The 23,194-nt window shown below is 34.2% G+C and overlaps 1 protein-coding gene across 4 annotated transcripts in view; it reads right to left on the minus strand.

Moving 5' to 3' along the window:
• The window catches only part of Scn1a (sodium voltage-gated channel alpha subunit 1), a 150,437-nt gene that overhangs the window by 73,174 nt on the left and 54,069 nt on the right, over positions 1–23,194 (minus strand). For all 4 annotated transcript variants that reach the window (XM_078017523.1, XM_078017522.1, XM_078017524.1 and 1 more), the window contains exon 2: positions 15,601–15,913. In XM_078017523.1, coding sequence (XP_077873649.1) covers positions 15,601–15,864 — 264 coding nt within the window. In that variant the 5' untranslated portion in view covers positions 15,865–15,913. The remainder of the gene's footprint in view (positions 1–15,600; positions 15,914–23,194) is intronic.

Here is a 23,194-nt window from a genome sequence, read left to right on the forward strand (position 1 = left end):
AAGATGAACATTGAATTTAATAATCCACTATTTTGCAGTTTCCTTTTCTAAAATATACCACTGCCTAAACCCAACTTTTTTCCTTATTTTAAAAAATGTGTTATTTTTAGTTATATATGATAGTAGAATATATTTTGACATATCATACATACATTGAGTAGAGCCTATGTTTTTAAAAATACATAACTAAGACATAAACTCTTTGTGTTTCATCTACACTTTATCAGTAAATTGCCAAATAACAGGAATGACTTCAAGTTTACTGCTTTAACTTAGAAAAAAGCCACAGGCAAATGAAAAAAGTAACACAAAAAATGAGCATTATGATGAACAGTATTAAAAAGTAGCAATATTTTGATGCATTAAATTTATCCCTTGGCCTCAAAATAAAAGACAAACATTTTTTAACATGTTTTTCTTTTCAGCTATATTCTGAAAATTTGAAAGTCATTTACTTTGAGCTTTCAGTATATTTTCCAACAAGGGGGAAATATGTAATTTTTTTCCAGACCCCAAAGTCTATGTAATGTTTTCTTTTTCCTCCTCTGAGATGCTGGGGATTGAATATGGGGCCTTGTAAATGCTAGGCAAATTCTCTACCACTGAGCTACTATCTAGCCCTATGTGATAGATACTTAATGAAGTATAATTCTGAATTAATGATACGTGGAAATTTATCTTGTAAAGAATGACACTTGAACATGGTAACAGAGTTCTAAGTTGGGATATAACATATAAATTTCTCTTCTTGACATAGTCCTGTCAGTCAGGATAGGGAAATCTGGCTATAGCTCCTGCAGAGAAGTGGAATCTTCCTTTCCCATCTGTATGCTTCTAGCTTGGGAACAGCATCTAGCAGATAGGGGCAAATGACAGGTATGTGGCAAGAAAAAAGATGCTTCAAAGTTCTGGGTATGAAGAACAGTATAGAAGAACAAGAGATGCCTGTTAGTGCAGATCTCTGGGGACATTTCTCATTATAGACCAATACCATGGCATCAAGTTCCATTTCTTTCCCGAGAATTTTTAAATGGTTTACCTGCTGTCCATTTATTGTAACATCTGGATTGAGGCAAAGATTTCCCTCCTTCTCTGGCTTATTGGAGAATGGAAAAGTTTTCTTGCAGGTTCTTGATCTGTCTCTGACATGAGCATTTTTACCATTTAATTTTTTTTCTCTCCTATTTTCAATTTTCCCCTTTAAATTAGGGATAACTAGCCTCGAAAAAAACTTAAGACACTTGTTTGGCTGCAGCCAATTGTAATATATAGGATTCATCTAGTTATAAATGTACTCTCTAAGACATGGATTAAAAATTAAAATGTCCACAGTGTGTGGGTGGCAGTTGGTACTGTAGGTACTTGATAATTTTTGGCAAGTGAGTCATTGATGCCAAATCTGATATTTCAAAGCAAATCCTAAATATGAATTATTTTATGGGTGGTGTGTGTGTTGGTGTTTGTGTGTGTGTGTGTGTGTGTGTGTGTATGAGAGAGAGAGAGAGAGAGAGAGAGAGAGAGAGAGAGAGAGAGAGAGATCTCCTGATTTATAAATGTTGGAAAATAATTTAAATATTTTAACAATATTACATGAATCTAACAAAACAGATCTGTGGGATTAATGTCTCACAGTTTTTCAAAATTTCTGCTATAAGCTTATATAGAGGGATAGAATTTGTACCCAGAGAAGAGAGTCCATAACATGGCTCATGTCTGTGCTTCAGCTGGGTGGAATAGAGTGTTGGGCTGTTTGAGAGACAACCCTGCAGGTGCCTGGCTAGAACTCGTCAGCCAGGGCTGTGGATGCCTTGATGTCTGCCTCAGTGGAGCAATGGAGAGGACAAACATATATATGGTTGCTACCATATATAAAATGATAAAATCAGAAAGTACAGTATTTTTTTCAGCTCTGAATCATCAGTACATATACACTATTAAATGCTCAGTTAGTCTCTCTTTTACTGGAAATTCTGAGTAAACTTGAGTTACATTTTGATGGTAAATTTGCTGTGTGAGTAAATTATGAGCAAATTTTAAATAATGAACAAATCATTCCTCCTCAATTTCCCCATATCAATGGGGAGGACTATAATAATACCTACCTTAGGGTTGTTCTGAGGATGAAATGACATAAAACATGTCTATATCCTTAGTAAATTTTAAATTGTCAAATAAATACAAAAGTTAAAATATTAGTAGTGTGTCTCTGTATGTCCGATGTACACAGAGAGGAACGTTTCTATTTCTCAAAGCAACACTAAGTTTCACACTGGAGTTTTCAGGTACAATATCTTTCCTTCCAAACCTCATATCTTAGAAAACGGTGCTATCACCTTTCCCCAGTCTGGTACCTAAATATTATACCTCAGGGATCCAAGATGAAAGACTAGAGGGAGGCTGCATTCTGTGTCGCTCCGGGACTGGGGATTCAAGTAGTGGAATACTGTTCCTCTGCCCCTGTCATTAGAGGACCCCCAACAGGTGCTTCCATGCAAGAATCACAGCCACCATCTGCACACAGAACCCCAGACTTCAGTGTCAGCACAGGGACCACAACCATTAGCACCCATGACAGAATCCTGGCCACTGCTCCCACACAGGACAACTGGCCACTGCCCACCTGCAGGATCTTTGGCCACCATTCCCATGTGAACCTCCATCTATTAACATGGTGCTCCCTGAGTCACCTTCATCTTGGGACACTGCAACCACTACCCAAAAGTCCCCTCCCATGGTAGTGTGCATCTGGGGACACCACACAGGGTCTGGAGACAGCTGCCAGCCACAGAGCTGCATCTCTGAACATGTTGCCCAATGCCACCACCGGGTCCCACCCAACCCAACACCTCATCACTGAAAGCAGCCACCTCCAACTTGAAACACCTTTGTTGCCATCTTTAGTTGTGGCAACTCCTAGCTTGGAACACCTGCCAGGGCTTAGATGCAATATCAAGGTACCCATGGTTCACAACTCCTCCCTCTTCCTGGCAGCTGCTAACCCAGCACAGTGCTTGCAGCTACACCACTGTCAGTAGCTCACCAAACCTGGTCCTGAACTGCTCAATACAAAACAACTCTTTGTGACAGGTGTGCAGCCTCCAGAGCATAGCCCACAAGACCTCCAGAGAGAAAGGTTCCTGATTGGGAAGTAGAAAAGAAGGGAGTGAGTGAGATCTAGTTTAGAGACTAAATTAGAGACCAGGAATTGTGAGGTCTATACGTGATATAAGGAGATAAGACCAGGAACACATATCACACAATCAGATCCCAAAGGAGATCCTTGGGATGCATTCTCCCATAGGGGACCAGCAAGTGCTATACCCCATCTCCAGAAGCTCCACTCCCAAGACCAACCCTCCCACCCTAATAACCTTCACCAGCCTGAGGGTGAACATACCAGCAAACAACAGACAATCCCACTTATTGCATGAGAAGGGAAGCAGGAAGGATACTGATCTCCAACAAAAAACAATCTTTGTATCTTCCTTTGAGATTTTTTTCTTTCTCTTTTCACTCTCTCTCTTCTCCCACCCTCATATCCCCAACATTTGTGAAACCAGGTACTTTTCATGAATTAGGCTATTGAGTTCTGGGATGTCTGAATAGTATATTGCAGTTGTGTTGAGTATTCTTTTATCTCCTATTTTTACATTTTTTATTTTACTAATATTTATGTTTACTTGTTTTTTGTACTCTCACTATTGTCTTCCCACTTACTTGTCTCCCCCAAATCACTTGCTCTCTCATCTCCTACTACTAACCAGTTTCTTTAGATTCCTCTTTCATGCTTCCTAATATCTAATACTTCTATATCTTCACCTCCTACCTCCTTAACATCTCATCCTACAACTCACCCCTGGTTCTCTCTTTGTCTGCCATCAGAAATGTTTGACCCTTCTGCAAACCTACTGTTTATATTATAAATAATAATTAAACTCACCATTTCTGTCTATTGTGACAAAACCATAAATGTCTTAATAGCAGCTATTTGGTTTAAGGCTGTATATTATTTGTATTGGGATCTATTAATATTGCTCTCCCCCTTAAAAGAGAGGTATTGGAATCCTGCAGGGACACTATAAGCCAATAGGGTAAAAAACTGTAAAACCTCAGATCTGCAGTGCTAAAACGGAAGACACAGGAATAACATGAAAAAACAAGGGAAGAAAGTGCCCCTCCAAAACCAAGATATTACATTAATAGAATCCATGGCCAGAACAGCAGAAGAAATGACAGAGAAGGCATTCAGGATATATATAATCAAAATGTTCTGTGAATTAAAAGATGATATAAGAGATCAAATGCAGGCAGCAAAAGATCATTTTGATAAAGAGCTACATAGGCAAATACAGAAAGCATAAGATTACTTCAATAAGGAGATAGAGGTTCTGAAAAAAAGAAAAAAACAGAAATCCTTGAAATGAAAGAAACAATAAAGCAAATTAAAAACTCAATAGAAAGTCCCACCAATAGATTAGATCACTTGGAAGAGAGATTCTCAGACAATGAAGACAAAATATATAACCTTGAAAAGAATATTGACCACACAGTGAAGATGGTAAGAAACTATGAGCAGAACATTCAAGAATTATGCAATAACATAAAAAGACACAATTTAAGAATTATTGAAATAGAGGAAGGCATAGAGTTACAAACCAAAGGAATGAACCATCTATTTAATGAAATAATATCAAAAAATTTTCCAAACATGAAGAATAAATTGGAAAATCAAATACAATAGGCTAACAGGACACCAAACGTACAAAATCACAACAGATCCATACCAAGACATATTATAATGAAAGTGCCTAGCATACAGAATAAGGAGAGAACATTAAAAGCCACAGAGAAAGGAATCAGATTACATATGGGGAAAACCAATTAGGATATCAGCAGATTTTTCAACCCAGAACCTGAAAGCTGGCAGATCCTGGAACAACATATACCAAGTTCTGAAAGAAAATTGATGCCAACCAAGAATACTATATCCAGCAAAATTAAGCTTTAGATTTGATGATAAAATAAAAATCTTCCATAATAAACAAAAGTTAAAAAGAATTTGCAACTAGAAAGCCTGCACTACAGAGCATCCTTGGCACAATATTCCATGAGGAGGAAATGAAAAATAATGAAAATCAGCAAAGGGAGGTATTACCCTAAAGGAAAAACTAATCAAAGGAGAAACAATGTCAAGTTAAATACCAAAAATAAACAAAAATGACCGGGAATACAAATCATGTCTCAGTAATAACCCCAAATGTTAATGGCCTAAACTCACCAATCAAAAGACATAGATTGGCAGATTGGATTTAAAAATGGGCCCAAGGGCTGGGGTTGTGGCTCAGTGGTAGAGCGCTTGCCTTGAACACATGAGGCCCTGGGTTCGAACCTCAGCACCACGTAAAAATAAATAAACAATAGAGGTCCATTGATAACTAAAATAAATAAATAAATAAGGAATCTTTTTAAAAAATAAAAAATAAATAAAATAAAAATGGGCCCAACAATATGCTGCCTTCAAGAAACTCATAGGAAATGATATTCATAGACTGAAGGTGAAAGTTCAGGAAGAAACATACCACTCACATGGACTGTAGAAGCAAGCAGGGATTTCCATCCTCATATCAAATAAAGTAGACCAGGCCAAAGTTGATGAAAATGGATAAAGAAAGACATTTCATACTGCTTAAGGAAAACATAAATCAACAAGACATAACAATTATAAATATTCCCAAAACAATGGAGGATCTATGTTCATCAAACTCTTCCCAAGTTCAAGAATCAAATAGACCTCAACACAATAATTATGGGTGACTTAAAACATATATCTTTCACCACTAGATAGATCTTTCAAAGAAAACTATATAACTTAATAATAGAATAAATAACTTGACTTAACAGACATGTATAGAATATTTACCCATCAACAAGTGAATACACTTTCTTCTCAGCCACACATGGATCCTTCTCTAAAATAGACCATACATTATGCCAAAAAGCAAATATAAAAAAGTAGAGATATTACCTTGCCTTCCATCATATCATAATGGAATAAGATTAGAAATCAATGATAGAATAAAATACAGAAGATACTCCAACATCTGGAGACTAAATAATATGCTATTGAATGAACAATGAGTTGCAGAAGACATCAAGGAGGAGATTAAAAAATTCTTAGAGGTAAATGAGAACAATGATACAACATAATAAAATCTCTGGGAAACTATGAAGGCTGTACTAGAGGAAAGTTTATTGCATGGAATTCATTCTTTAAAAGAAGAAAAGGTCAACAGATAAATGACTTAACATTACGTTTCAAAGCCCTAGAAAAAGAAGAACAAATCAACCCTCAAAGCAGTAGAATACAGGAAATAATTAAAATCAGTGCTTAAATCAATTAAATTGAAACAAAAGAAACAATTGGAAAAACTGACAAAACAGAAAGTTGGTTCTTTGACAAAACAATAATTTGATAAACCCTTAGCCATGCTAATGAAAAGAAGAAGAGAGAATACTCAAATTACTACCATCTGTGATGAAAAAGGAAATATTATAATGCACACTACAGAAATACAGAAGATAATTAGAAATTATTTTGAAAGTTTATACTCCAATAAAAAAGAAAATATTGAAGGCATTGACAAATTTCTAGAGTCACATGATTTGTCCAAACTGAATCAGGATGATATGCACAAGTTAAACAGATCAATTTTAAGCAATGAAATAGAGGATGCCATCAGGATCCTACCAACCAAGAAAAGCTTAAGACAGATGGAAACTCAGCTGAGTTCTACAAGACCTTCAAAGAAGAACTAATACCAATACTCCTCAAATTATTTCATAAAGTAGAAAAAGAGGGAACACTTCCAAACTCATTCTATGAGGCCAATATCATCACCCTGATTCCAAAACCAGGCAAGGACATATTAATAAAAGAAAACCTTTGACCAATATCTCTAATCAACACAGATGCAAAAATTCTCAATAAAATTCTGGCAAACCAAATGCAAAAGCATATCAAAAAGATAGTGCACCACAATCAAGTGAGGTTTATGCCAGGGATGCAAGGTTGGTTCAACATATCAAAATCAATAAACATAATTCACAAGAATCATATGATCATCTCAATAGATGCAGAAAAGGCATGTGAAAAAATACAACACCCCTACAAGTTCAAAATACTAGAAAAACTAGGGATAACAGGAACATATCTCCACATTGTAAAAACTATCAATGCTAAGCCCCAGGCCAACATCTTTCTAAATGGAGAAAATTTGAAAATATTCCCTCCAAGAACTGGAACAAGACAGGGATACTCTCTTTCACTGCTTCTATTTAAAATAGTTTTTGAAACTCTAGCAAGAGAGATTAGACAGATGAAAGAATTAAAGGAATATGGAAAAGAACTCAAACTATCACTAGTTGCTGATGACATGATTCTATACCTAGAAGATCCAAAAAAAATTCCACCAGAAAACTTCTAAAACTAATAAATGAATTCAGCAAAGCAGCAAGATACTAAATCAACACCCAAAAATCAAAGGCATTTCTGTACATCAGTGACAAATCCTCTGAAAGAGAAACTAGAAAAACCACCCCATTTACAACAGCCTCAAAAAAAAAAAAAATTTGGGAATTGACTTAACAAAAGAGGCAAAATACCTCTAAAAGGAAAACTAAGAACACTAAAGAAAGAAATTAAAGAAGATATTAGAAGATAAAAAGTTTTCCTTTGTTCTTGGATAAACAGAATTAATATTGTCAAGATGATGATACTATCAAAAGCACTATACATATTCAATTTGATCCCAATCAAAATCCCAATGACATTCCTCATAGAAATAGAGAAAGCAGTCATGAAATTCATCTGGAAAAATAAGAGACCCAGATAAGCCAAGGCAATCCTTAGCAAGAAGAGTGAAGCAGGCGGCATCACTATACCAGACCTTAAACTATACTACAGAGCAATAGTAACAAAAATTGAATGGTACTGACACCAAAATTGACTTGTAGACCAATGGTACAGAATGGAGGACACAGAGACAAACCCTCATAAATAAAGTCATCTCAAATTAGACAAAGGGCCAAAAACATATATTGGAGGAGAAAAGATAGCCTTTTCAACTAATGGTGCTGGGAAAACTAGAAATCCAAATGCAGCAAAATGAAATTAAGCCCCTATCTCTCATCATGCAAAAATACTCAACTCAAAGTGGATCAAGAACCTAGGAATTAAACCAGAGACCCTGTGCCTAATAGAAAAAAAATTAGGTCCAAATATTCATTATGTTGGATTAGGCCCTGACTTCCTTAATAAGACTCCTATAGCCCTAGATATAAAATTGAGAATCAATAAATGGGATGGATTCAAACTGAAAAGCTTCTTCTCAGCAAAAGAAACAATCAGTGAGATGAATAGAGAGCCTGCAGAATGAGAGCAATTTTTTACCACAGGCACATCAGAGAGAGCACTAATCTCTAGGATATATAAAGAACTCAAAAATATTAACACCAAAAAACCCAATCAATAAATGGGACAAGGAACTGAACAGACACTTCTCAGAAGATGATATATAATCAATCAACAAATATATAAAAAGATGTTCAACATCTCTAGCAATCAGAGAAATGTAAATCAAAACTACTGTAAGATTTCATCTCACCTCAGTGAGAATGGCAGCTATTCAGAATAAAAACAATAATAAGTGTTGGTGAGGATATAGGGAAGAAGGCATACTACTAATACAGTGCTGGTGGAATTACAAATTGGTGCAACCATTATAAAAAGCAGTATGGAGATTCCTTGAAAAATTTGGAATGGAACCACCCTTTGACCCACCTATCCCACTACTTATTTATACCCAAGTGACTTAAAAACTGCATTCTACAATGACGCAGCCACAACAATGTCTATAGCAGCACAATTCACAACAGCTAAATTGTGGAACCAACAATGATGCCCTTCAACAGATGAATGGATAAAGGAAATGTGGTATTTATACAGAATAGAATATTACTCAGCATTTAAAAAAATAAAATCATGGCATTTGAAGGTAAATGGAGTTGGAGAATATTATGCTAAATGAAGTAAGCCAATCCCCAAAAAACAAATGCCAAATGATTTCTCTGATATGTGGATGCTGATTCATAATGGGAATGCGGGGTTGGGGCATGGGAGGAATGGAGGAACTTTACATAGGGCAAAGGGGAGAGAAGGGAAAAGACGGGGTATGGTGTTAGGAAAGATGATGGAATGACATTGATATCATTGCCCTAAGTATATGTATGAAGACATGAATGTTGTGATTTTACTTTGTGTACAACCAGAGACATGAAAAATTGTGCTCTATATGTGTACTATGAATTGAAATGCATTCTGCTGTCATGTATAGCATATTAGAATAAATATATAAATTTTAAAAAATTATACCTTGTGTGTCTATCTAGCATTCTCTATTTTCATTGTCACAGTACTAGACCAAACCTCCATAAAGAATCTCAACTTATTTTCTTTTGTCAAATTGTTCATTCTGTTCTCCATAGAGAAGCTGCAGTGATTTTTTTAAAAATTATTTTTATACCTTTATTTTATTTACTTATTTTTATGTGGTGCTGAGGATCAAACCCAGCGCCTTGCATGCTAGGTAAGTGCTCTTACTGCTAAGCCATAACCCCAGCCAAGCTACAGTGATTTTTTTTTTTAAAAACAACATAATGTGGACCGTGTCACTCCAATACTCACAACATTCTAGAGAATTCATTTTCCTTTCAAGATACACTTCAAACACTTCAAGATCTACTAAAATGTGCCTTTATCTACCAGGCCACCTCCCTAACCTCATCTTACTCTCTGCTTTATGTTTTATGCTCAGTCCTATTACATGACTTCTTATAAGTTATTCCCTTCCCCTGCAAGACTCATCTCTGTCATCCTTTTGGGTCTTCAGATCCAAATTCAAATGCTACTTCCTTTCAAAGTCACACAATTTAAGTTTCCTGGACTGATCGTCTCTGAAAAAAAAGATGCTTAGTACCCTATTAGAATCTGGTGGGAAATGTAATCCTAATCACTTAGAAGCTGTTCCAGACCACCGAGTCACCAAGAATTTAGTTTTTACAAGGGAAGGGGATGTTCAAGCAGTGAAGTCAGGGTTTGAAAACACTGCCAGCCCAGGAGACATGACTTACGGTTTGCAAAGTGGCCTGAGTAGAGGGGCAGGATAGCAGTTGTAGGCGTATTAAGATTCTACCACCGACTTTTCTTTTCCACTGATCTCATTAGTGCTATAACCACAAACCCAAAGGGGACACAGGACTTCGTGGATCTGGTTTTAAACCTAGACTCTTACTTATTAGCTTTGGGTCAAAGGAAAACAACTTAACTCCAGTTTCATTAGTTTTAAATAAAGACAAGTGCTATGTTGGAAGGACACATGGATTAAATAAGAATTTTAAATATCTTGATGCATAATATATAGAATACATAGGTTTTGTTATGACTTGTCTAGCATGACTTTTATTTTCTAATTGTCTCTATTCTTTTCAGTTTAGGAAAAAGTCTATGTTCATAGTCTACTTATGTAGGTCGAATGGAAATGACCCACTCCTCAGCAACCTGGGCCAAAAATACTCTCATAGACTTGTGGCCACAGTAATTGATTCAGAGAATACCAGGTAGCCTAATTAGAAGGAATTCTAGGACATTTGTTAGAGGTTTTGAAGAAAATATGAGCCTTTTTCTTGGGTTACTAGACTGTAGGATGTTATCTTAGCACTACTGGTGGCAATTTCTCCCACCTTGTGGGATAACCAGTCTATAAATGAAGCCAGCGTGGGTAAAAGCAGAGCTCAAAATGGAAAAGGACTGTCCTGATAGCGCCATTTTAGGTAGAGTCTTTTCATAGTAAAACCAGACTGAGCCCAAACATTTTCTTTTTCTTTTTTTTTCTCCTGAAAGTACTTTCTGTTGGTTTTGGTCACTTTCATTTGAAGGATCTCTTACTTTATGAAAGGCATCCAATAAATGTTAACTATCATTTTATTTACCAACATCATCTTGGGACTTTGTGAGTCAGAGACTGGAAGGTGACAAAAAAGAAAGGGGCATAAAGGAAAAATAATATATGGGAAAAAGGAAGATTTAGAAGTCAGCTTCAGTGCTTTGGATGAAAGGGAGAGGCCGGGTGACTGGCTGTTACAGAGGAGCCAATATGCAAAGAACCATTGGCAACGTGACACCGTCTATATGACAATTCATGGAACCCTAAGCTTTTAACTATCAATTCTTTTTCTGATTTTCTATTAAATTACTTTTGCAAGAAAAAACTTCCTCAGGATGATTTAAAATAACACAAACAAAAAATAGTAAAATAACACCCTAAAATAACAATTAAAATTCCAATAACAATAACAGACCAGGCATAAATTAGCAGCCTCTCTTGCAAGACTTCCAATGCAGGCTCAGTAGAGAGGGAGTGCACATAGTTTTCAGAAAGATGATCAGTTGTATTTAAATACTCCAAGAGACAATCAGGAGACAGTCAAGGACAGAGTACAATTTTTAAGTGAATACATTTCTACATTGCATAATTAACAAACTTTTTTTCCTGCCGATCTAAAATATCTCATTCTATTTCCAGTAAACTGCCACACTGTCAAAAGGATATTTCTTCCCATGGTACTAATGAGTCATCTGTAATTTTAAGGACATGAGAACAGAGGAATTTTCTGTAATAAAGAGCAAGTGAAGAATTTGAATGTATAGGCACATGGTGCATCAACCCGAGCTATGAACAGAAACTGAAATACATCCCATAAAAGGGGGAAAAGATGTGTTCACAAGCAAAATGTGCCTATTATAAAGCTAAAGTAAACAAACAAATAAATAAAAAACCCAACCTGGATTCATGTTCTGAGTCACTTGTTCAGGGCAGAAGAATTACATAAAATTCTGTGACTTTATTATGATAGCATTTTTTTTCTTAGTTCATACCTGGGACTTCTGAAGGCTCAAAACATCTGTAAAACACCTAATGTTCCCTGCATCAGGAATGTTCATGAGATGGTTACTACTATTTCTTCAGTTATTATTATAATACCACGGATCATGGTTTCAACTATTCTAACAATTTTAGTAGAATATTTGAATATTATATAATTTGCACATTTGAAACTGGGACATAGAGGATAAAAATATGTGGGCATATATCAATGGAAAATACACCAGCAGCAGTGATGTTTCCATAAGCTCATAGACATTGTCTTTGTAAAAGATCACAGTGAACTTTAGTGTGTTATGTCATTTACATTCTCATAAAGTCCCTGCTTGTATGACATTGCACTTAGACCCAAACTATAAAGACTGATTCTGAAACCATTTTTACAGTCAATGCTATTGCTAGAATGTTTGCTCCTTCTAAAACTCATGTTGAAATGTAATTGCCATTGTTGTGGTATTAAGAGGTAGGACCTTTCAGAGATGATTAGATCATAAAGGCTGCACCTGCATGGGTAAGATTGATGCCATTGTAAAGGGTGAATTCAGGCCACACTTGCTCTCCTTTGTCTTACACTTACTGCCTTTCATACCCAGGTGCTAGTCCCTCAATCTTGGGCTTCTCAGTCTCCATAACTGTGAGCTACTAACTTTCTGCTCATTTTAAATTGCCCAACCTCAGGTATTATGTTATAGTAGCACAAAGGGACTAAAACAGTCATCTTGATTTATTTGTTCTATATGTTACTAAGAAAAAAACCAGATGCTTGATACATTATCAAATGACACATTAACTGTAGTATTAAGAGTTCGACTTTGGGGAAGCCACTGGCCTAACTGATGTTTGCATATTTTACCTCAGTTTGCAAAACAGATTTATATCCCTAATATCATCAATCATGGGAAATCTCCTTTCAATTAACATTTTACTTACTGATTTTTCCACCATTTGACCCTTCAGCTGCACCAAAAGTACTGTGTGTGCACTATATTGTTTTAATGAAGAACACATTACCAATCTCAGATAAAGTCTCTAAATAAATCAGTTATCAAATATTAAAATAAATATTACTTTTAAAAGTTAGAAATTTTGTTAAGCTACTCCAAGTTTAATCAGAGAAAATTCACTCAGAATTGAGGAAGACTATTCCTCAATACTGAAATAATGCACTTATAAAAGAAAAATTAAAAACTTCCTGTAAACTGCCTGTGTACTAGAAAATAGTACACAGGCAGTTTACAGGAAGTTTTAAAACATAAAAATGTAAAAGAAGGAAATGTCAGATGCATAGGTAAATCATGAGTATAAACCACACCATGTTGGTTTTTAAGGATTTCAGCCCTGCAAAAAAAAAATTGTGTTCGTTTTGGTGCTAAATGACTTACATTTGAAGATTTGCTTGATGTCAGCTCAATGTGAAAGCAGGAGATGTACGTTACCTTGGGGAAATCTCCTTCCTGATAACAATATTTCTCTTATCAAGTTGTTCTGCTTACACACTGTGATTTGTTCCAAAATGTCAGAATACTTTTTCTTCCTCAAAAAATATGCATTTGAAGATAAGGATGGACAATATTAATGGCAAGTTTAGATGGAAGCCTAACAAAGTTTGGTTAACAGTTCATTTCCTCAGAGATGGTCTTTTACCCTCAATTTAAAGACCTTTAGGTATTTTGAAAGAGTTTGCCTTATTTAGTTTTTCTTTATGTCCTTTGTTATATATAGTTCATTATGGACTTATTGTTTTCAAGAGCAGGGGAATTCCCCACAAGACAATAGGTTTTATCAGTCTGAAAGCTCTTTTATTTAAAAGAAAAGATTGATTGGATGGTCTGGTTTCCACATAGAGACTTAGTACCTTTTCAACATGAAAAAGTTTGGTTCCTCTCAAAACACTCATTTATATTTTCACAAAAAAAGACAAAGCGTAGGAGTTGGGAATACTAGATTTTACCCCTGTGTGATGAAGGGGTGGACACGTTTGGCTTTAATAATTTTTAAATGGTGTTTGCCAACAGAGAACTGGAACTGGATGTCTGAGGGTAGCTACAGGCCTGCTGTGGTTGTAGTTCAGTAACCCATCACAAGAAGAGCCTCTGAGGAGACTGGATATATCCAATGACTATAAGATGAATAATATCTACATGCTGTGAATGGATTTCTGAGTGGGAAACATCAAAGTCTACTTAAATACTAAAGAATTTTAAATGCAATGTTAAATAACTGGATTATCTGCAGTTTCCCATTCCTCATACAAATAAAACTCTCACAGTTTGTTTAATTTGAGCTTTGGTTTTTCAGATATCAAATTAAGATAATTTTCAAAGAACTGATTTGATGATGAACTGCAAATTATCTCATAGTTTCAATGGCAATCATGAAATAGATAATCTCTCTTATAAACTAAGGTTTGACAATACAGTGTTAAAAAGCAAAGTTAAATAAAAGAAAATGAAATCCATGGAAAAGGATTCTTTGTCTCGGCCATAAATTGGATTAATCAGTTTTTGAAAAAGACAAATATGTTACACTTAATCTGGCTATATCCTGAAGAGTTTTAAAAAATGTAAACATGGAAAGAATCATCTTCTTGGTTATGATTTTGCCTCTGTAGCTTTAGAAGTCAATTAGAAGTGATTAACAAACCATCTTGAATTCACATAGTAAAATTGCCAAACTTTGTGCGTGCATTCAACAAATACTAACTACGAACAAAACTGTGGTAGCAATAAAAAATCCCTAAAAATTCTGGGGATATTTTTAAGGCCCCTGTCCAATTAAATCTTTTATTTGTAAGTCAGAATTATTTTCTAATATTTCACCCAGAGTTCCCAAATGTATTGTTTGGTAAAAAGATAATAAAAGGTAGCAAATTAACCAAAGTCATACATTAAACTAAAAATCCATATACTAAACTTTTTTTTGATTTTCTTTCTGTGATTCTTTTTTGGTTTGGTGAAATCATGTTGGTAATAAAAGATTAAAAACTTAATACCAGGTATTCATTTCAAGCATGGATACAGAAAACTCATGCATTAAAATATCATTTATAAACAATTCTTCAGAATATTACATTTTTGCTAATTTTTACCAATATCAAAACATTTCTACCAAAATATCAACTAATTTTAAAGTTGCAGTTGATGTAGTTATTTTCCATGTGGAAAAGTTTCTTCAGGAAATTGATCAATGTATTGCTTCTAATGATACAGAAATTAGAAAGTCAACAATATTGAATTTTCTTTCATGAGAAATTAATACTAATATTTTCTTAAGTTTTTGTAACTCATGATGATTTCCAGATTTCCAAGTTCTTTGTACATAAATTGCATAGTAAATGTAATTTCTGGGGAAAATAACTCATTAGCTTAGCTGCCTAAAACTGACATTTATTTTTAGGTATCTGTCATAGTGCATTTGGGACAGCTTCATATGTTATAATTGATTTACTTCTCATGCATATGCATAAAACACCCACAAATGTGTCTTATTTCTAAATAGAAGGATAATTAAGACTGTGCTAATTTAGTATGGCATTGCTACAATGATCCAACATATGCAGTAGGCAATTAGCAGCAAAATATGCCTGACAAAAAACACTCACTTTCTTATTGATATAGTAGGGGTCCAGGTCCTCCAGAGGTTCTGACACCATCTCTGGAGGAATGTCTCCGTAAATAAATGGGAGGTTCTTTCCAGCTTCCAAGTCACTGTTTGGCTTTGGGCCATTTTCATCATCATCTTTTTTGTCTGGTTTGGGATTCTTAGCCTTTTCTTCTGCAATGCGTCTTTCAATAGCCGCAAGAGATTCTCTGGTGAAGAAGTTGAAGCTGTCAGGTCCTGGTGGTACAAGCACTGTTTGCTCCATCTTGTCATCCTGCACATTTTAATTACCATTTACTCTGCAGTTGAAGTCCCTAAGGAAAAAAAAACAGAGATATATTAAGGAGAAGGTTAAGAGCTGTTAATATTTATAATACTTGTCATGAAATATGACCTTGAGGATTTAGCATTTTGTTTTTTCCTCAAATTGAAAAGTAATTGCTTAATAAAAACTCTTAACAAATCTGTTTCCTGTATAGCATTCTGTTCAGCATCCTATGTTTATGAACTCTTGTTCTTTACTGATACAGGAGCTGGGCCACATCAAGAAGTTGTTCAAATATAGTTTAACCAAAATACATTAGGTTAACTGCCAATACTTCACTAATGGGATGTCCACCCTGAAACCCACCCAGAAGACAGAGATGGTGCACCTACAGACACAAAAGATAGTACAGTCATGTCAACTAGGATAAAGTGGAAAGGAGCTATCTCTGAGAAGACATAATATGCAATCCCTTGGGCCTGACAAGTCACTCTTGGCCATGCAGGTCACAGTAGGTTGCTGCAGTCAGCTTTAATGGCCAGTCAAATAGTCACTGGTGTCCTAAGTGGTCCTTCATCTGCTCTGAGATTTGAGATGACTAGAGCTGTGACCTACTCACTTCATTAAACATGGTAAGGTTTGGCTGATCTGAATACAGATGGGGAAAAAAGTCTAAGGTTAGACAAATGTCATTTATGTGACTGATTAAGAATGAGAGAAATAGTAGGCTGGGGAATTACTTGATTGGGTCTGGGATAGGAGAAGATAGTTGTAGGTATAGGATACAGCAGAAATCTCCTATTGTAAGAAACACAAAAGATTCAAGAGCAGACAGGGCCATAAACTCAATAGGAACTGAAATGTTTTTCTTCACCAAAGCAATAATGATATTCTTGCTGATTCTATAGTCCAATAGTGCTAAACGTATTAAAAAGACCTGAGGCAAAACTCACAGCTCCATCTAGCAGAGTCAGACCCGATTTGATGCCAGAGGACAAATCCCAGATGTATTGTTTTAAGGCATATTTAATATGAGCTCAAATTTCACAGATATTACTGTGCCAAAACTTCCCAGAGTTCAGGCTCAAATTTTACTTGGATACCACATTAACTCATTGAGCTCAGCAAGCTATCATACAAGTAATTACAGCTTTGCTGTATACAAACTGCAGTAATAAAATTTTGGGTATAATTATTTTGTGAGGAGTCCTCCAGGGATTTCAAATTTCACTGAAGGAGGTTACCATTGCTGTGAGGTTTCTTACCATATTTTTCACTGAATGCTCAGAAAGAAGGAAGGACCTAAGTCTAAAGTTCTATTCTCATACTCTTAGGTAAACTTTTCAGAGGCTGTTATAGTCTACAATTAGCTTTGGGCCTGGAAGAATAGGCTGCCTATAGAACAAAGGAAAAGGAATGTTTTTTCTAAAAATGCTAGCTCCTCCATAAGGCACCAGGATAATATTGGCATTTATTTATTTGGAAAACAAAGTTTAGGGATAACAAATATGATAAATTTTCTCATAAAGAAATTATTCTGATATCCATATATCAGAATATATATAGATTCTTATTTTAACTAGATTTTGATAGAAGATATATATGTGTGTGTATTATATATATATATATATATATATATATATATATATATGATATAGATTTGGAACATTTGAAAGAAAATATAGTACAAAGTCTCCTTCCACCTTGTTCCTTTATCTGTCTCTCATATATATCTCTCCAGGTATGTAATATGTATTCGTTGGCACATGATTATATGTATATTCCTATGTATTCTATTAAAACACTATTACAAATAGCAACATAATATACTGCTGTCTTCACCTTATATTTTTTACTTAATAATAAACAATAGAATTCATTCCATCTCAGTTTTTATATATTTCACTTATTTCTATTATAAGCTATGTAACTTTCCATTGCATGCATATGCCATAATATACTGAACCAACTCCCCAATTACAGGTATTCAGGTTGTTTCTAATCTTTCTGTTTGTTTGTTTGTTTAGTTGTTGAGGGACCATTATTTTATTTATTCATTTATATATGGTGCTTAGAATCAAATCCAGTGCCTCACATGTGCTAGGCAAGCGCTCTACTTCTGAGCCACAACCCCAGCCCTAATTTTTTGTTATTATAAACAAAGCTGCAGTTAATATATTTTATGCACATAATTTCCCATATATGCATAGAATTATTTATAGAATTAAATAATATATTTATAGAATTAAACTCTCAAGGTGAACTTGCTGTGTAAAGAATAAAATGTAAAGTTGATGATTAATATAAAATTATTCTCTCTGAGGTGATTCTCCTTACTGCTTTGTAGTATTTACTATATTTATTTATATCCTCACCAACATAATGTGTCATCAGAGTTTCAATACTTCCAGCACGATAGGGACACATATGGGAGTACAATATAGTTTTAACTTACATTTGTCCTATATAAAAAAGTAGAGCATATTTTTAATATATTTAAGAGGTTTTTTTCCTTTTTTGTGACTGCCTACATAAAGCACTCCTATTTTTGTAGTTATTTTTTTTCATAACTATGGCATCTTTTTAGGTATAATATTTACCATTTGACTTTGTGATATGTGGATTTTTAAAAAGAATAAATCACGTTTTGTGACTTTGTGCAGATTAACAAATTTAATTAGAAATGTTAAAAATCTTATGTGCTTAGCTAACTCTTCTCTGGCTTCTGGATTTTTTGCCTTGCTTAGAAAAGTATCCAGGGGAGCAAGCATGTGAAGGTGGGAGAAAAGATAAAAAGATTCTATATAATATAGACATACACATATCAATCAGGGTTTCTTGCAATTTTAGCATTTTGATGGCTTAATTTTATAAATTTAAAAGTTTTCATATTCTATTTAGGAGTTGATTTTTATCTGGAGTGAGGTAGAAGTCCATTTTTTCCCCTTAGGTTACTCAGTTATTCTAACACAAATTACAGAATAAACTAACCTTTTCCTGCCAACACACAAAGTAGTTTTCATAGTACATTGGAAATATAATTCTGTATATATTTATATGAGCCCCAAAGTAAGCAAAAAAAAAAATGACAAAGTAATCCAAATGCATTTCCATTAAAATAAATAAATCAACATTGCTCTTTAACAATTTTCTGGAGGTACAAACCAATCCAATTAAATATATAAATAATTACATTATACAATAGTAAAAATAATGAATGTAAAATTATATGTATTTATATATTGTTTTATGCCTAGAAAGTTCAATAGGAACACTTATAAAATTCCTACAAGCAATAAAATAATTAAAGAATCTAGGTTTAAAATTAACATTAGAATTCAATAAAATTTCCTTATATGAATAATAGGAGTTTAAAATACAAGGAAAGCTAGAAGACATCCCACTGGATCAGAACAAGCTAAGCACACTCCTTCTCACCATTCCTTTCAACATTGTACTAGAAGTCCTCACTAATGCTGAAGGACAAAAAAGGGAAATAAACTGGGAATAAAGAAATAAAAATGTTTTTTTCTTCTTTTTTACAGATAATATAGTTGTCTATATAGAAAAACTGAAAAAGTTAAAAAAGACGGCCAGAGTAAATAAGTGAGTATTGAAAGGTTGCAGAAAACAAGGTTAATATATGAAGGTTTAATTAATTTCCTATATATTAGCAATGAGCAAATAGACTTTAAAATTTTAAAAATGGTACTATTTGCATTAGCATCGCCCCAAATGAAATGCTTTGGTATAAATATAACACAATTTGTATAAGATCTATGTGAGGAAAATACAAATCTATGAAAAAAAGAAATAAAAGAATTAACTAAATGGAGTATATTCCATGTTCATGGGTTGGAAAACTCAATGTTGTCAAGATATCGGTCCTTCCTTACTTAATCTATAAACTCAATGTGATTTCAGTTCAAATTACAGCCAGGTATATTGTGAATATTGACAAATTAATTCTAAAGTTTCTAGGAGGGCAAGGCAAAGACCTAGAATAACCCACATGATAATGAAAAAGAAGAAGTCTAAAGATTGACACTAAGCCAGCTGCAGAAACTGCTATAAAGCTAACGTAATCAGGACAGCGTGGTGCTGGCGAAAAAGCAAAAACCGAACAAATGAAATATACAAATAGATCAATGGAACAGAAAAGACATTTCAGAAATAGAACAACATGAATACATTTAACTGATCTTTGACAAAGAAACAAGATAATACAACAGAGAAAAGATAATCTTTTTAATAAGTATTGTCAGAATAACTAGACATCTATATGTTAAAAATAGATAAATAAAATAAATATAGACATAGGCCGTATACCATTTAGAAAAATTACCTCAAAAGGCATGATAATCCTAAATGTTGAACCTCTAACATAGAAGCAAACCTAGATTATCTTTGCATTTGGTAAGGACTTTTTTAGATATAACATCAAAGGCATGACCCATGAAAGAAAGAATTTATAAACTGAACTTGATTAAAATTATAAACATCTGCTCTGTGAAATACAAGGTCAATAAAATGAGAAGACAAGCCATACATTGGGAGAAAATATTTGCAAAAGGTGTACCTGATAAAGGACTCTTTCTCAAAATATACAAATAATTCTTAAAATTCAATATTAAAGGAATAAATATTTTGAATAAAAGGGGACAAAAGATAGGAACAGACATCTCTCCAAACAAGATATACATATGATAAATATGCATATGTTAAGATGCTCTGTATTTTATGTCAATAGTGAAATGAAAGCTAGAATAACAATGAGATGCTCCAATATGCCAATTGTAAAGAATAAAGTCTGGAACACAGATAACATTAAACGCTGGCAAGGACTTGGAGCAATAGAAATTCTTTTATTGTTGGTTGGCAAAATGGTATGTCTACTTGGAAAACAGCATAGCAATTTGTTACAAAACTAACATATTCAGGCACACTTTGATATTTAACATAAAGGAGTTTAAGCCTTATGTCCACAGAAAGTCCTACATAAAGATGTTTGTTACAGCTTTATTTGTGATTTCCAAAAGTTGGAGACAATAAAGAGGTGAAAGGGTAGATAAATTATTGTACATCTATCACAAGGGGAAGAGATGTCTCCAAAGGAGTATCTAAGGAGTTCCCAGAGAGAAGCAGGAACTTGACCCAGGACCAGCAGGTTTGTTGGCACAGATGATGAAAAAGAATTTCAACATGCATAAACAGTGGTTTATTTAGGTAAGTATTTAAGGGAGAATGGGGGCAATCAAGAGAGGGGGCAGGAAGAAAGATATCTTTGGGGTAAAGCAAGGAATACACACTAAAGGAAGAATATGGTCTTTCTTCAATAGGAAAGACAATGGCCCCTTTGAATTGTGTATTAATATTTACAAAGGGAGGGTCACTAGGGCCTGACAAGAGGTGGAGCCTGGGTGGATTCGAAAAACTTATTTTACCCTTCGTATGCACAAATACAGAAAAAATATCCAGAAAATTCTTAAAATAATTTGACTTCAATATCTTCTCTAGTGTAAGAATTGTTTAAGAGAATATATTTAAAATTTCCAAAATTTACTCCTAATTTGTTTATTCTTAGTTTCAATGCATTATGATCTGATAATTTTATTTGTGCCATTTATGTTTCTTGGAATTATTGGGATTTTTCTCTGTGTCCTAAGAGGGGTTCTTTTTAAAATGACTCTTATAGAAACACTGAAAAGAAGCTTATTCTTTATTTAAAAGCAACAGAATTTAGTACATCTCAATGAGTTTACCTTATTTCTTATCATATATTATTTCCCTATGCACATATTTCTGTTATACTTTATTGTTATGCACTGGGAGCCATAAATTAAAGTCTATTTTTATTGATTCTATTTATTCTTGTAGCTTCTGTTTTTTTTTCTAGGAGTTCTAATGCTGTTATTTTGTGTGTAGACAATGCTTATGACCATATCTTTTTTTAATGTTCATTCATTATTTATTATTTTTAAACATTTTTTAGTTAAAAAATTTTAATTAGTTATACATGACAGCAGAATGCATTTCCTTTCATTGAGCATAACTTTTCATTTCTCTGGTTGTACATGATGCAGAGTTGCACATTTGTGCAATCAGACATGTATTGAGAGTAAAGATGTCCATCTCATTCCACCACCATGATCATATATTTGCAGTGGATTGAATCCATTACAGTCATATATCATGTAATGCTGGGGATATGTTTTTAGAAATGTGTTATTAGATGAGTTTTTCTTCATGCCAATATCACAGAGTATACTTAGACAACTAGATGGGACAGGTCATTCGACATTATTGCATGAAGAAACATAATAAACACATATATTTGAGGCTGCTGCTAGCATAAAATGGCATAATCTTTTTTATGAGTAGGAATGCACACTATTATAATGACAAAAGTATAGATAATACATAAACCAGTAACATAGGCATTATGTAATATGGTCATTATCATTAGTACGTATTATGTGCTGTTCATAATTGTACTGCTACTGTACTTTTGTATAATTGGCAGCACAGTAGCTTCATTTACACCCTCATCATCATATTCATAAGAGTAACACATCCTGTCATGACTTCAGGATAGCTAAGACTTACAGGGCCACTGTTGTATATTCAGTCTGTTGTTAAATAAAATGTCAGTATGTGCCACCTGACTGTATGTCCTTAAATAACCTTTGTTTGGCTGACTTTGATTTCTCTCCCTCTGAAGTCAACTTTGATAGCACACAGTGACTGTTACTTTCTTTTTCTTTGCAGTTAGCTGGTTTGTCTTTGTCCACTTGGTTTCATCTTTTCTATTTCAAAGCTTTAACATTTTCTTTACTACACATATATTTAGATTTTGTATATAGGTGATAGGTGTTTTTTCTCTCTCTCCCCCCTCCCCACCTTCATACACATACACAAACAAGCACACATATATGAGCATTATGGACAATTACTGCCTTTCATAGAGAATGACACACCGGGCTTCATTGTCATGAAGTTGTATGAATAGAACAGAAATAGTTCCCTAAAGCCTTCCTACTCTACAGAAATAGTCCATTTGAGAAAAACCCTCCAAGAAACCATCCTTAGTCATTAGTTGTCAGTTCCAATTACAGAAGTAAATAGCCAAGAAGGTAACAAGAAGGGCAAGTTCCACTTATGAATGTCATCAATTCAAATGTATTATATACAATTATAAATTTAATTAGGTGTGGAAATATACTCATTTGTGATAACTTTACCCTATATTATAACAGCATAATCCTGAGCTTAGGGACAGTATTTCTTCAACTGCTAAATAGACCTCATATCCAAATCCTTCTAAAAATTC

Source organism: Ictidomys tridecemlineatus, chromosome 7 (assembly GCF_052094955.1).
Source record: "Ictidomys tridecemlineatus isolate mIctTri1 chromosome 7, mIctTri1.hap1, whole genome shotgun sequence".
Classification (NCBI taxonomy): Eukaryota; Metazoa; Chordata; class Mammalia; order Rodentia; family Sciuridae; genus Ictidomys; species Ictidomys tridecemlineatus.